The 16,688-nt window shown below is 34.3% G+C and overlaps 1 protein-coding gene across 6 annotated transcripts; it reads left to right on the forward strand.

The window, feature by feature from the left end:
• The first annotated feature begins 885 nt into the window (after positions 1-885).
• On the forward strand, positions 886-16,688 carry LOC130675841 (uncharacterized). 6 transcript variants are annotated; one of them, XM_057481723.1, is made up of 19 exons: positions 886-1,627; positions 8,198-8,331; positions 9,334-9,419; positions 9,549-9,810; positions 9,959-10,088; positions 10,158-10,309; positions 10,377-10,652; positions 11,595-11,906; positions 12,457-12,552; positions 12,634-13,393; positions 13,465-14,024; positions 14,148-14,326; positions 14,620-14,759; positions 14,911-15,060; positions 15,201-15,290; positions 15,369-15,774; positions 15,871-16,052; positions 16,136-16,267; positions 16,350-16,688. In XM_057481723.1, exons 2-19 carry the CDS (start codon positions 8,256-8,258, stop codon positions 16,540-16,542), a joined length of 4,182 nt encoding a protein of 1,393 aa, XP_057337706.1. In that variant the 5' UTR covers positions 886-1,627; positions 8,198-8,255; the 3' UTR covers positions 16,543-16,688. The 6 variants fall into 6 exon arrangements, with proteins under 6 accessions (XP_057337706.1, XP_057337707.1, XP_057337704.1 ...); XM_057481724.1 differs by lacking the exon at positions 886-1,627 and adding an exon at positions 5,468-5,822 and having other exon boundaries at positions 14,914-15,060; XM_057481721.1 differs by lacking the exon at positions 886-1,627 and adding an exon at positions 5,471-5,822.

A 16,688-nucleotide genomic window follows, 5' to 3' on the forward strand; every position in this document is an offset into this window, starting at 1 on the left:
CAAATATTATAACTTATGACATATGACTTTAAACTTCAAACAAAAAACTATTTATTTACTTTTTATTACAAAGTACACAGAAAAAAAATTATTGGCGCAAAAAATATTTTTCATTATGAAATGAAAAAATAAAATTTCATTAGAACAAGTAAAAATTTTTTTAAGGGCTAAAATAAAATTATTTGACACCATACATTTTTTTTTTAATTGATATGCAGAAAATGTTTTTAGGAAAAGTCAAAATTTCATGACTAAAATTAAAAGACAATTAACAATTTTTGGATTTGTTTTTCAACAAACCGATTGCAAAAAAAAAAAACTAAAAATATGCACATGTAGAAAATTTAAAAAACTATAGGTGCAATTTTTAAAAATATTTTATTTTTTAAATTTATCATTTTTAATAAAATCCAAAAATTATTAGACGTCGGCTAATTTATAATCCTGAAGTTGACCGACAATTAAAAATTTTCGGATTTCTTTTTTTGGCAAATAAATTACAAGAAAAAAAAATCTAAAAATTTGCACATGTAGAAAATTTAAAAAACTATATGTGCAATTTTTTGAAATTTTTTTTTTTTCATTATTTATCGATTCAAATAAATTTCAAAAATTATTAGACGTCAGCTAATTTCAGTATCATAAAATTTCTTAAGTTTAAAAAAAAATTTTTGCGACACAAGAAATTGATAATGCAGAAAACGTTTTTTAGGGCAAGTAAAAATTTTCTGAGGGTAAGTAAAAATTTCTTAGGCTAAAAAAATCCTTTTTTTTTTTCAATGTACCTTTAAATTTAAAATAACTCATATTTCCTCTTGCAAAATAAATAAAATGTAATAATTTCGTTAGTTTATTTAAATTTAGTACGAAGCAAGATTTGTATAAATTAATATAAGTAACGTTAAATTTTTGGATGTACACCAATCTCTAAAATAAATACCCGGTGCATCATAGAGTATAAATGTGCTGCGTAAATCTGATTAAAATAGGTGCCAGGCACATGCGCTGCATTCTTAATACTCTGGTGCAACAAGACCGCGACTAACGAGCGCGATGACTGCAACCCACGATCCCGGTGATGATATGATCTTCGCACACATCAAACCTGAGAACAACTCGATTGCCGTTAAAAAGACATAACGTTATATTTAAGATGATATTTATTTGCATCCATGTAGACATTAATTCATCTAATTTGTTTAGATTACGGTCTTTTAGCCGCTTCTTCACTCATGCTCTCAAAGAGGTACTCAGTTTGCGACAAGATATATCTTGTTTATATAATATTTCAAAATAACTAAATAAATAAATAAATATGGAATGAATAAATATGAGCGAAGAAAATTTATGTGCAGATTGTTTGTAAAAAATATTGAGAAAAAAATTTATGAGTTAAGTAGGGAGTAAGAGAGCTAATTTATGTAATTAAACTCGCGACACGTGACCTTGTACGGTTGATCGCGAAGCCCTCGTACAACACAATAGGAAAACGCGTGGGTTCGCGCACGCTCTTTGCCAGTTTATCTGAGCCTGAGAGAGAGTTTATGTGAAGTAGACGAGCGAAAAAGACCGACACCGACACCGACATACAAGATGGCATCCGCGGGTTCTTGCAGAGCAACTCGTGGTAATATATATATATATATATATGTATGTAGATATATGTAATGAGCAAAGCTTTTGCGTTGTGCAATCGCAATATGGCGGGTAATAAGTGCCTGATCCTAAATAGATTGCCCCAATGACATATAATTCCCTCTTATCTATTCCTTGGCATTACGTAATTTATATCCATTTATATAAATTTTCAAATCATCGATTCAATGCTAATCATATTCTTCATGCTGCCGCTATATTTTTCCTATTCATGTCTAATATTTTACTATGGTTTTATTTGTTAATTAGTTTTGTGCGGGTATGACCTTGCATTGTTATGATAGATCTTTATCTAATTATTATTTATCTGATTATTGTTAATTACATTTGATAAAATTCAATTTTATTTATTTTGTTGAAATTTTTTTTTCCACGGAAAAAATTTTCGGTTACGTCCTGGTAGCTGCTGCCATCTGGTTGGGTTTTTTTTCACTTTAACTGAAGGAAATTTCTTTATCGCTTGTTGTAAAAGTAAAAAATAATTTTATTTAAATTTTCAAATTTTAAGTTTTTTCGAAAAGTCAATGAATTATTTTTTCTCCTCGACGGGCGGAAAGCGTCAACTTTCGTCCCGCTGTGCAAAACGAAGTTGCCGCTTTCCGCCTCCGTCGAGGAGAAAAATAGCATACACTCCTCGGGAAGTAAATAAGAAAGCCTCAGATCACATGTTTGTTGACCTCGGCTTCGCCTCGGCCAACAATTACATGTGATCTGAGACATTTCTTACTTTACTTCCCTCAGTGTGTAATATACTATTTTGCGAAAAATTTGCGTGAATGTGGGTTGAACTCAGAGCGGGTAATTTTTTTTTAATACTCCCCTCGGAGTGAAAAAAAAATTCCCATCACTCCGAAATTACTCTTCTGAAACAAAAACTCCCTATTTACTCCGTAAGCGAAGCGTTTTTTTGTTTAAAATTCAAAATTCCAAGTGACAGATTGGAATAAAACCCGAATTTACTCCCGATTTTCGAACGCAAAATCAAATTTGGTGACAATAGAGCACTACCTCTCCGCTTCGCGTTCAAGGTGTGCAATTAAAAAAAAAAAATTACGAAAATTTTAATTTTTCAAGATACAAACCCATTAAAAAATTTTTTTTTTGAATTTAAAGTTTCAGAGAAAAATTAATGAATTATTTTTTTGCGAAAAGTTCGCGGGAACGTGGGTTGAATGCAGAGCGGGTAATTTTTTTTAATACTCCCTTCGAAGTGAAAAAAAAATTCACATCACTGGAAAAAAAACTCCCTATTTACTCCGTAAGCGAAGAAATTTTTTGTTTAAACTCCAAAACTCCAAATGACAGATTAAATTAAAATCCATGATCACTCTAATTTACTCCCGATTCTCGAACGTAAACACAAATTAAAAAAAAATATAGTAAAATTTTTATTTTTCAAATTATAAACCCATTAAAAAATTTTTTTCATACAAATTAAAAAATTAAAATAACCAGCCGCGTATAAATGAAACAATAGATTTTGCCTAAAAATATTTACAGAGTTCTGAAAATAGAAGCCTTGATCCTAAACCAACATGATAGATATATGATAATATATACGTCAGAATTGACCACACGGATCTGGGGTTTCAGAAGAGCGTTACAAAATACTAGGGTATAATTTAATTCAATTGTCGAGTCACTTGGGTCTCAAAGCTCTCATGTGATCCCCCGAAGATTATCGAACAACAATTGTATGTCTTCCAAAAATACTTTGAGTCACTTCCTATGGATGATTAACACAGGAATCACACTGTCCAAGTCTAGGATGTCTAGCAATTGCTGCTTGAACGGAAGATTAATGAGTTTGTGTCTGTATTTCAATGGGAGTTTATGTTTCTGTTTAGAGATACAAACAAAATCAATATATGACTCTTCGTCAGATAGCGATAAATATATCATCACTATTACAGATCCATGTATTCCAAGTGGTGTGCCAGTGTTTCGGTTGATTGCTTCGGCGAATCCCAAGCGCGGCTGTACTTGGTAGTCATAGGGTATACATTTGTTCCAAATCAGTGCATCATGTCAAGGGAATGGATAGGAAGGGAACACGTAACTTGGTACATCCACACACTCACACTCACACATCAAAGCATTATAATCTAATGGCTTTCACAGCTGGAAACATTTTTCATCGTTATTTCTGATTTAATAAATATAATCACTTATGTACTATAAATTTTTTTTTTTAACTTTTTTACGCTCTATTTTTTTTCAAACACCATTTCATTATTATTTTTCCATTCAATCTAAATTATTATGTTTACTCCTTCAACCATGTAGTTTATCTATTCTTTTTATTTATCATTAATATTTCGGCTTACAATATTTTAATGTGTACAAAATTTTTTATTTTTTTTTCTCGAAATTACATCGAGTATTTTCACGGGCTGTTTAATTTATAAGTGGGCTGTGTGTAATTAAAATTATTCGGTTTTGATCAATGGGGTTCAGTTATCACTCAAATGATCGACGATATAAAAAGGGGAAAAATGGGCTAAAAAATCAAATTTTTTATTTAAACGTCAGATAAATTTTTTTTTGGAAAATATGAATGATAAAAACGGGAAAAAATAAAAAAAAAAATCAGTATGGGTCATTTTTAATTTTTCCAAATTTCCTTTCTTTTATTTTTATGAAAATCAAAAACGATTTTGAAGTTAGCAGACAATTAAAAATTTTTTGATTTTTTTTTAAACAATTGAATTTGAAGAAAAAATAAACTAAAAAAATCCACATGTAGAAAATTAAAAAAACTATCGGTGCAATTTTTCCGAATATATTTTTTTTGAAAAAATCCAAAATTTATTTGACGTCGGCTAATTTCAGCATCATAAATCAAAGCTCATTCTGAGAAATAATTTTTTTTAAAAATATAAGACCTAAAAATTTGAAATTTAAAATATTTTTTTATTTAGAGCTTTTTGATAATTTAATATTAATTCAGGCATTAGTCTCATTTAAATTCAACACAATATATAAAATGCCAAGTAAGTCGAACCCGTATGCGGATTAAGCTTTTCGGATTTAAATTAAACCCTTGGGAAGTAGAAATAACAGAATTAGTAAAGTTTAAATTCGCTTAACCCTCGGATTTTTAAAAAAATCAACCTTTCTACCCTCTACTCTTCCCCTTTCCATTGCCTACTCACACAATGAAAGCAATAAATCCAAAATATATTGTGAAGCGATTCAGAAACTAGGTTTTCGTCAATAACAAACATTGACAATATATCCGAGATTGACCGTCACGTCCGTTCAGAATCTCTAATCCATGATTCCGCCATTACACTACTCATGTCTCGTTCAATACACACAGCATTACATTTAGCTCGATCCGAATCTCATCTACACAACAGAGCCTCCTGCATACACCTACAGAGATGTCTATTACCCCATTACACTCTACATATATATCTACATATATATGTATAGAATCGAGGTTTATTTGCTTAGCGGGTCCGTGGGGAGCTATCGCTATCCCCGTTAGTGATCGACCGAGGCATCGACCGATGAGCGTGTTCGTGCGCTTTTTCCCGGATGTCGTGCGGAAACCGAAAACAATGAACGTGCTTCCGTTTTGTCCACAAGGCCAGAAATCCATCTCACGTTAGCCCCACTCGCCGGCTAGGTGTCCGCTGCTACAAATCCTACTGGCACTTTTCAATTGGATTCCTATGTCATGTCCTATGCCCAGAATACACACTATCCTATCTATCTGTCAGCAGACCTATCGAGTGTTACACACATAAACCAACTTCTCGCGTCAGAGGGTACTCCCATTACCATCACCATCAGCATTTACATATACACCTACATGTCATACTCCAGACCACCGACCATGGGATTATTTCTGCCCCCAACGAAGCTCTCAAATACCACTTCATACTTATGTATCCTGGTTTTGATTCTCTCTACTCAACTATCATTACGTTCACACCATTTTTCACCGTCAGTTTGATTACAGGTGTTACGAGTGTTCAGTCGCACTCTCGTCTGTCAACACGCGACTTTTTTTTTTTTTACTTTACCCTTTAATAATTTTTTTAACTTGTAATTATTATCGTACTCACTAATTTCATTGTTATTTTTATTATTTAATTATTTTTACTGGTGTCGCGAATGCATGGAAATAAAACGTGTCGCTGATTTTAAAGTAAGAGGTAAGTTTATTATTATTATTATTATCACCGATAATTAATAATTAATAGTCTGACTTGTCTGACTGAATTGTAAGGGTACAAATATTTGAAGAATTTAATGGATAATTAAGAGCTTGAAAGTACAGTAGGGAAGTAAGAGAGATTGAATGGAGTAAAACGATTTTTTTCTCACGTCTACGCATGATTGAGTCTGGCATATCCGATTGAGGACAACTCCCAATGGGAATTTCCCAGTTCCGATGGAAGATAGCCTGTCAATTGCAGAAATTGTTTCTTTATATTTATTTAACCATTTTTTTTTTATTCTCTTTACTTTACTTTACTTTTATTTTTTTCATACAATCGAGTAACTCCACTTGTTGCGAATCAATAGATTATCACCTATTGTAGTCTCGATTTTAAAAACTCGATTGTATTTCCATCAATTTAAATTCACAAGTCAAGCAATTAAAGGATAATTATAAATTTAAATCCAGACTTGCCATTAAAAAGGCATTTTTTTTTTGTTTGCATCCGATAAAAGAAAAAAATCTAGATCTCAGTCTCAGTCTCGGTCTCAGTCTCAGCCCGTTCTTATTCTCAATCTCAATAAATAATACCCGAGTCGATGAACGTCACGGCCATAAAAAGAAATACATTTTATCCAATACACTCATAAACTATAATACTCAAGCTGCTTTACTTTACCTGGCTTCGATAATGGAAATAAGAAAGCTCTTAACTCTCTTTATAGCTCAGTTACCTCAGTTACGTAAATCAATAATTTCATTTTTTAACCCCCAAGTTATTCCAATAAATTTAATCACTCGGAAATTGAATCTGAAACTCAATACCCATCAATAAATTAATTAATTAATTAGACCTTTGATTAATTTGCGGCGTTAATTAAAAATTGAAAACAACAAAATTACTAGACAAACGAACTTGTAATTAAACAATTAAACCAGCAGTTATGATTGACAGAGAAAATAATAGGAGGGTAGTAACAAGCGTGTGACCACATTTGATCACTGAATAACCATCAAATGATTGAGGTACAAATAAAATAGACAGAGGCAAAGGCAGACATAGACATAGAGATAGAGTCAGACAGAGATAAAAAAGATTTGGCCATTGCCGGACGTACATTGTTGTACATCGGAGTTTACAAACGGTGTCGGAACAAGGGCTACGTGGGATTCCAAATGAGCACTCACCCTGAACATTTCCACACACGAACCACCATACTGACCAATGTATTTGTCGTCATCATTTCTCCTACCGATATAACTACAATATGTACATATATGTGGGTAATACCTATAGACATACATACATTGCATTACTATTATATACCGTGTAGTGTATTGGACATTGCCGTGTGTCGAGTGGAATCGAATTTAACTTGTAAAGAGAGAAAGACCGAATTCACATGCACACGCCCGTATGGAGGCAACAGAGCGTAGTTCCAACTTCCAGGCTTCGCATTATTAACTATCCATTAAACTATAGATTATCCTCTATTCTCTGCTAGACGAGTTTTTGAATTACTCAATAGTAGATTTTATGTAATTGTTTTTGGGTTTTATTTGTACGCAATCCTCTGCTTCTACTTCTACTGCTTCTACGACGGGTTCTTTTAAAAGTCTGGTAAAAAAGCTTGTAGATCCTATCGGTGATTTTATCATCTGACCATTTTATATTTTTAAATTCTATTGACGGTTCAATCCCTGTTTTCAGGGATTGCTCAATAATGAGATTATAATTAGAGGTTTTTGTTTTTTCAAGGACGGAATTATTAGAAATTTTTCAAACTAATACTTGTTTTATTTTTTTATTTTCGAGGCATTTAGTGTGACTAATAATTAATTTGAAATAGTTACCGGAACATGATGATAAAAATCGTCAGCTCGAAGTAAACATCCGTTTCATACATTTTTGCATTGTCTATATAAATAGGAAATCGTAAAGTTGTTTTTTTATCTTTTTATTAGAAATAATAAAAAAAATTTTCTTTTTTTTAATATTATGGAATTTCTGACAGTAAATTGATTGCATGGAATTCCTGTGCATAACAATAGTTTGTACCCCACCTCAAATACCTAACCAGTACAACTGATGATTCTTCCACGGGTTTTCTCAATTCCCCATTTAAAATTAGTTTTGTCGAAACCTTCGTATTGTTCATAACTCTGTGAATTAAATTTTAATATACATTTATAATATATTTCTATGGAATTTAAATACAATTCTAGTTATTAATTTTATTATAAAATATTCAAATAATATTTTCATGATTGAATTTTATTCAAAAATGATCAAATCTATGGTAGTTAATTTTTTTTACTTGAAAAAATTTTTTGAAAAATAATAATAATTTTTTTTTTTTTACAAAGTATCTGCAACCAAGTGGTATGACCACTTGACAGTATTTAACCGTATCTTCAACTCAAAATGAAAAGGAACTTTAACATGGTCAGTATGGTTCAAGCTATTACGGTTCTGACAATTCTCAAGATGCTTGCTAATGGTAAGTAATTTAAATAACTCTACTGTAAAAAATTTGGGGGTGGGATACGGAGAGAATGGGGAGCGAATGTCTGTTTATTTATTTAATTATCTCGGAGTTAAATTTACTCCAAAGGGAGTTTATTTTAACATTGAAACTCTGGTTCAGAGTGAAATTCACTTCGAAGGAGAATTTATTTGAATTGAAATCCCGGTTCGGAGTGAAATTTACTCCAATGGGAGTTTATTTTTACATTGAAACTCTGGTTCGGAGTGAAATTCACTTCGAAGGAGAATTTATTGAATTGGAACTCCGGTTCGGAGTGAAATTCAATCCTAAGGGAGTTTATTTTGACATTGAAACTCTGGTTCGGAGTGAAATTTACTCCAAAAAGGAGTTTATTTGAATTGAAACTCCGGTTCGGATTGAAATTTACTCCAAAGGGGAGTTTATGTTAACATTGAAACTCTGGTTCAGTGTGAAATTCACTTCGAAGGAGAATTTATTTGAATTGGAACTCCGGTCCGGAGTGAAATTCACTCCTAAGAGAGTTTATTTAAATATTAAAACTTAAATCGGAGCGAATGTGGATTTAAATAAAATCCAGATCCTCAAAAATCACTCCGCTGAAAAGACAAACACCCTATTTACTTTGTAGGCGGAGTGATTTTTTAAAAAAACTCCGAAACTGATTGACGGAGTGAATTCAAATTTTTAAAAAATCCGTAATCACTCCGAATTTACTCCCGATTTTTTAAAGTGCAAATAAATAAATTAATTAATTAGCGATAAATAAACAAAAACAATAAAAATTACCATTACAAAGAAATAAAACAGACACTGAATTCCGAATAAAAACAACACCCGTAATGAGACTTAGCGACTGCGAAGGTCGTGATCATTGTCCATAAACTTTTTGTTGCTCCAACTCATGAATATATAACTTCATTATTCTTATTCTCGGACAATCACTTGCCGCCATAAATCATCAAATTTTTTTTACCCCTTCGTATTATTTTACAGCCCAAACTACGTGTAACGGCGGCGCTGGGAGAATAGTTTATGAAAGATTACCGGATCAACAGCTACAAGGGTTTGATGATGAAGTGGTGAGATTATAATTTTTTTAAAATTTACATTAATTTTAATATTCATATCAATTTCAACCCACCTCTGAAATCTACTTTTGAAAAAAAATGTAATTTTGTTTATTTTTTTAATTAAAAAAAAAAAATAAGGTGAGAGATTCAGCACCGCCGTTCCGTGTTTTGGAAAAATGTCAGGACCTGTGTTTACGTGACAGGACTGCAGGGAATAATTTACCGCGTGCCTGTGCAAGCTTTGATTTTCAGCCTGGAAGTAGAATCGCCTCATTCAGCGGTACGCCGGAGTATGAAGAGAGCACGTGCTATTTGACCAGAGAACAGGCTCAACCCGAGGGAATTGGCAATTTAATGCTCGTACCCAATAGCGTACACTTTACTGAAGTCTGTCTCACGTGTGAGTAAATCGATTAATGCCCGTGTTCACATTGCCCGTATATTAAACCAATAATCAATAGTCTATTACATTTGTAACTAATAGCACTAACTAACGTACATTGTCAGTTTGTAATTTTTTTTTTCTTTTTTTTTTTTAATACAATTAGCTAATAGAATTGAGAGAGATTGTCCAAACAGACGGTATATTTTTGAGCGGCATCCGAGGAAAAAGTTGAAATTGCCGATGACTGATGTCAAAGAAGTCAGCGCTGCCAATAGAACTGTTTGTGAAGAGAAGTAATTGTTTGTTTTTAATTATTTTCTGTGTCTGTATTTATGAATTTACGATTTTACTTTTTTTTTTAGTTGTTTGAATGAGTATCGGTTTGTTTGCCGGTCGGCAACATTTGATTCTGCGAGCAGAAGTTGTTTGTTGAGTCGATTCACCAGGAGAACGCACCCAGAACTTTTGGAAGACGATCCTAATACTGATTATTTAGAAAATACTTGTTTGAATGGTAAGTATTGGAAGTGAATTAGTGGAACTGGTTTTAATATTTTGGTTTTGGTTTTGTTTTGGGACAGCGGAGAGAAGATGCGACGGGCTGACGGTGTTTGTTAAGGAAGAAAACAGAAGACTTCGAGGGCCATTTGAAGTTGACATCTATACAAACTTAACGTTGGACGAGTGTCAAGCTTTGTGTTTGCGCGCTGAAAAATATTTTTGCCGCAGTGTTGAGTTTGATGAACAAACACGGCAATGCGTTATTTCTGAGGAAGATTCAGTGTCGCAAAAAGATGATATTGGAACGAGTAGTAGTCCATCTTATCATTTTTACGATCTTGTGTGTCTTGATAATCGTAAGTTTTTTTATTTTTTTTTTTTAATAAATTTAATTTAATAATTAAAATTTTAAACTCAGTAGACTGTAAAAAATTTTGAGTGAATTCGGATTTTATTTAAATCCGAATTCACTTCGTCACTCAGAGTTGAGGCGTTTTAAAAAAAATCACTCTGCATATGGAGTAATTCGGGAGTTTGGTTTTTCAGCTGAGTGATTTCGGAGTGATCTGGATTTTATTCCAATCTCCCCTTCGGAGTAAATTTCACTCCAAAAGGATTAAGTCAATGTTCACTTTGCTAATTTTTTACAGCAGTAAATAAAATAAAAAAATTAATAAATAGGGGAAGAGGGGGGGGGGGGCAAAAGAAGGTATCCCCAAAATTTTATAAAAAAAAAATTTTATATTTTAAATGGTTTTTAAACATTCCAAAATTAGTTTTGTAAATTTAATTGAGCGTTATTTAACATTTTTTTTTGTTAAACTTTTTTCAAAAATCAATTGTTAGTTGAAAAACACTAATGACTTTTGTTTTATGATAAAAACTATTAAAAATTTTAAAATCTAAATGTAAAATATAATTTTTCTTTATGTAAATTACTTACAAAAGAATTTAACTTAATCAAATTCATTTAAAATCCAGAAATTTTTTTTTACCTTTTTTAGGGGGTACCCCATTTTGCCCACAGAAATGAAAAATTGTTTTTCTAACGGAAACTGAAAATTTTTTCTATCTACTTTGAATATCATTAAAAAAAAATTTGCGTTTTTGAGTCGTCGAAAACTTGGTATTTCCTCAAGTACCTTTAGTCCCTCCCTCCCCTAAAATGAATTTATTATTTTTATTATTATCAATGATTATAATAAATCCATGTAATAAAATGTTGAGCTATTGTTCTAGCTGACATTTACTTAAACTGTCAGATAAATGTCCAACAAATGCCAGCTTACAAAAAGTAGCTTCTTCCACAGCACGTGGCTCGGAGTATCCGGACAACAGCGTGTCAGGTCACCTCTATCCGGACGGCAGACGTCCAGACACGGCGTTCCAGCGTTACAGGAACTCACGTCTGAGTGGCGAATTTCACTCGGAGATAACCGGAAGGAGTCTCAGCGAGTGTTTGGATGAGTGCCTCAGACAGACGAGCTTTCAGTGCCGCAGCGCCGTCTACTCCGAGCACTATCACACCTGCCGTCTCAGCAGATTCAATCAGCGTGACGGTCACCGTATCATTTACGACGCCGACTACGACTACTACGAGAACCTCATGCGTAATTTATTTACTCTCATTTATTTCTCGAGCTCTTCTGGCCTTTGCCTCTGCTCCAAACCCCTTTAGAAATTTCTAATCAACTGTGAAAAAATTTTCCCGACAGCTATTCCGATAAAAACACTTTTCCAATCTTCAGAGGTAACATAGAAAAATATAAACTCCCACTGAGGCCAGTCGCTACTCACTTTTACTACCACAACTACACCCGTCACGATAAAAATACTTTTTCAATCTCCACTCTCAACGATCCTGCATTGAGTTGAATGAAAACTTTTTTCCACTTGACACATTAATCATTTTTTCTATTTTTACTTTAAAAAAATTTTTTATTTTTTGTTCAATTTAAGATTAAATTTTTTATCCACGCTCGAAAGCGCATACTTTATAATTTAGTTTAAAACTTGCCGGATAAATTTATAAAAATAAAACTTATAATTTATTTATTATTCAATACTCTGTAAAAATTTTATATTCACTTAAAACTCAGCATAAACGAGTTTAAATTTATATTTTAAATAAAATAAACTCGAATTTTTATTTTACCGCAGATCAATATTTAGATGGGGACAAAGATAATCCGAGCTACCGTCCAGATCCCGTAGGGCAGGACACTAATTTCGGAAAACCGTTCCTCGGGCGACCCGGTAACACACTATTTTATTTAATTAACAACTACTTATAGATAAAAATACAATAATAATTAAATAGCTATTTTAAATTACTAGGTCATCCAGACGACTACGACAAAGGCTATCCGGGTGGTTCCCATACCGAGCGTTATCCAGATTACTATCCGCTCCCAGGAGACCGATACCCAAATAGCAAATACCCAAATCAATACCCAGACGATCGTTATCCAGAAAAATATCCGGATCGTTACCCCGAGCGACCGGATCGATACCCAGCTGATCGTTATCCTTCAGACCGGTACCCGCATGATCGTTACCCTGTTCCTGGTGATCGTTATCCTTCTGGAGATCGCTACCCTACGGGTGATCGTTACCCCACGAGTGATCGTTACCCTTCGAATGATCGTTACCCTTTGAGTGATCGTTACCCTACGGGCGATCGTTATCCCAGTGATCGTTACCCAGTAGGTGACCGGTATCCTCTATCAGGTGACAGGTATCCCGTGTCAGGTGATCGTTACCCAGTACCCAGTGACCGATATCCATCGAGTGACCGATATCCAGTAAATGGCGACAATTATCCGCTAATAAGTACACCAGGCTATCATCGATATCCTCCACCTCCACCACCTCCGTCAGCAGGACATCGGTATCCTAGCGGACCTGGAAGTAGATATCCCGTAAGCAATGCAGACAGATATCCAGTGAAAGACGAGCCTTATCCGGCAACTGGCGTTCGCTATCCGATTCCGGATGATCCTTTAACGCGGTATCCAACTCCCGGTGTCAACAGAATACCACCAAGATATCCCAGTGATAGATATCCTGACAAAGAGCCTTTTCCGAACCGTGACAGGTAAGATTACCCATTAATTAAATTTTATGGCAATTAAAACAAAGCTAACAGTTAATTTGATCTGTTATTAGATATCCTGGATCCTTTCCAAATGGTTACGATGATGATGTAAGAGGTACAAAAGGTTATATAGATAGGCCAGGATATTATCCCCCAGGAGCTCCAGCACCCGTACGACCGATCGGATACCCAGAACCCGCACCCGATGGCTTCATGGGCGGCGTTGGTCCTGATAGCGATCCGTATAACAGCGTACGGCCAATTGGCACTGGCGGCGGACCTATTATCGGGCGACCACCGTTGCTTTCACGCTGCGATGAGCAGGAGAACTTTCGTCAAGTCAGCCAGCGAACTCGTGTCCGCAAGCCCTTTGTCCGCAGATACACCACCGCTTCTACATTGACCGAATGCGAGCGTGAGTGTGCCGATGCCAGAGACTTTGTCTGTAGGTCATTTAATTACCGACCATATGCCGCGCCCTACGGCGCCGAGAGAGACAATTGCGAGCTGAGTGACAGAGATTCTCGGGACATGGCTATGAATAATCCGATTTACTACGACACTTCCTCTGATTACGATTTCTATGAACGAAACAGTGCAAGACAGGGTGCCGATGGCGAATGTCTAGATGGTAATTCGCCAGGATATTTTTATTTTAAACATAGGAAAAAAATTTAAAAATATTATTTAACTTAACTACCAGTTAAATATTAATATTTAAATAATTTCAACAATTTATTTATTAACTTTACAGTCAGCCAAGTATGCAGCGAAGACGGCATGGAATTCACATTAAGAACTCCCGATGGTTTTATTGGACGCATTTATACCTACGGTTATTACGACCGTTGTTTTTTCCGTGGTAATGGCGGTACTGTTAATGTATTGCGTATAAGTGGACCTCAGGGTTACCCTGAATGCGGAACTCAACGAGTAAAATATTTCTCTTATTGATTTACTTTTCATTTATTTATTACGACTGTGCGAATATATTTTTTAAAATCGGAAATTAATTAATAATTCAAATTTACTGCGGGCGCCGTTGCTACAAAATTTCTGTCAGCGGAATAATTTAAATTTACATTCAAAAATTCAATTACTCGTAAATTTTCGATTTAATTTTTTAACTCGTGATAAATGATTTAAAAAATAATTTACGGATTATTCGCTCTCTCGTAATATTTATTTATTTATTTATCTTACTAATTAATAATTTTATTTACTAGTATGGAGATACGATGACGAATATAGTAGTGGTACAATTTTCCGACTACGTACAGACAGGCAGGGACAAGCGGTTTAATCTAACATGTCTATTTCGGGGTCCCGGCGAGGCAGTTGTCACCTCGGGATACATCGGAGCTGGGTACGAGTTAATCTCACGTTAAATATTTCGAGTATTACTATTCATGTACAACGACTGCTGTCGAAATATCAATGGCTCAACTTATTTCCATTCTTTATTCTTATTATTATTATTATTATTATTATTATTATTATTATTATTATTTTATTAGCAGATCGGGTTCGCCGATACCTATTGAGTACTTGCCAGCTGAAAACACCCTCAGTTCACGCGTTAGACTGTTGATTCTTTATCAGGGTCGTCCGACGACGACAATTGCCGTCGGTGATCCTCTTACTTTCCGACTTGAGGCTCAGGACGGGTAAAAATTATTATTATTATTATTATTATTTATTGTATGAATGCACAATAACACAACAATAAATATTTAATTCCGTGTTCGATAAATCAGACTCGAGTACGTTAAACTCGATAACCATCTGACCGTAAATATTTTTTTAGCTACAACTATGTGACGGACATATTCGCCACGAATGTCATCGCGCGAGACCCCTACTCGGGACGCAGCGTCCAGCTGATTGACAGATATGGGTATTTAATTTTTATCAAAAGCTATTAATTATAGAATGCAGGCTTGTGATTGACCGGTAATTGATTTAAAAACTTTAGCTGTCCAGTAGACAACTACGTGTTCCCAGGACTGGATCGGCTGCGCGAGGGTGACAGTCTCGAGGCACGTTTCAATGCATTTAAAATCCCGGAATCAAATTTCCTGGTCTTTGAGGCAACCGTGAGATCCTGTCGCGACGGATGTCAGCCGGCTTACTGTTCCGGAAGCGCTGGCAGGAGTGAACCTTCCTTTGGCAAACGCAGACGTAGATCTTTGAACGATACCACCGATGATGTATTATTGGATGAGCATGAGAAAGTTTTGACGGTAAAGAATGACACCAAGTTAATAGAAGACGGTAACGGAGATAGAGACGGAGACAGCAAACAAGAGCAAGACCAAGACCAAGACCGAGATCAGGACCCAGAGGAACGTGAAGAGGAACATGTACGAGAGATGATTGAAGTGAGTACTTAAAGTTACGACTATTGGACTTTATTTCTTTATTACAGTTTATGAGATTGCGAGAGATAAAAATATTCATTTTTTTTTCATCACAAGGTCTTGGATTCTCGTTACGATATGGATGACTATAATGATAACAGTAATATTGTACAGAAACGAATCGCGCCAATAGAAACGATTTGTATAACTCCGAATGAATATTACGGACTAGTAACAGCGATTGTAGGCCTGGCTGTTTTATTATCTTCTGTTGTCGTTCTTTCATTATTAATATACAGGTAATTATTTTAAAAATAATTAATTTATCCATTTAAAAAATTGTCTCCTTGTTTACTGATTGATTGATTTGTTTGTTTACTAGAAAATACGGATACTCGATAATGCGGAAGAATAAAAGTGTCGACAAAGTATTGCGTGGAGAAGACGCATCGAGCTCACGATCAAATAATTTTTCATTTATGCGATCTGGACTCAACAAGCCATTCCAATCAACGTAAGTTGTATTTGCAATATAAACTGTCTCTATTTATTTTAATTAGACGATCAAATAAAAACATGATAAATTATTTACGCAGGTCGTTAAGTCAAATTTTTAATCACCAGCTGACGTCGACGGCGATGGAGGGCGCAGTTGGATTAACTGTTAATCGACGGACCGATTTCGATCCCAGCGAGCCAATCTACACAGATCCGTCATTGTTTGAAGTATCGCCCGATTCGTTACATCAATCAAACTCCGCGCGGAATGAAAATTTGCATCTTATATGACGTTTATTTGATCTTAATCCCTTTACTTAATTGATTAATTTAAGTAAACTAATTTTAATATTACGCATTTATAAGAAAATACCCATAGATTGAATTTATAAATATATTTGTAAGTGATTAGTAATAATATATAAATATATATAATA

The sequence above is a fragment of the Microplitis mediator genome, chromosome 10 (genome assembly GCF_029852145.1).
Source record: "Microplitis mediator isolate UGA2020A chromosome 10, iyMicMedi2.1, whole genome shotgun sequence".
Classification (NCBI taxonomy): domain Eukaryota; kingdom Metazoa; phylum Arthropoda; class Insecta; order Hymenoptera; family Braconidae; genus Microplitis; species Microplitis mediator.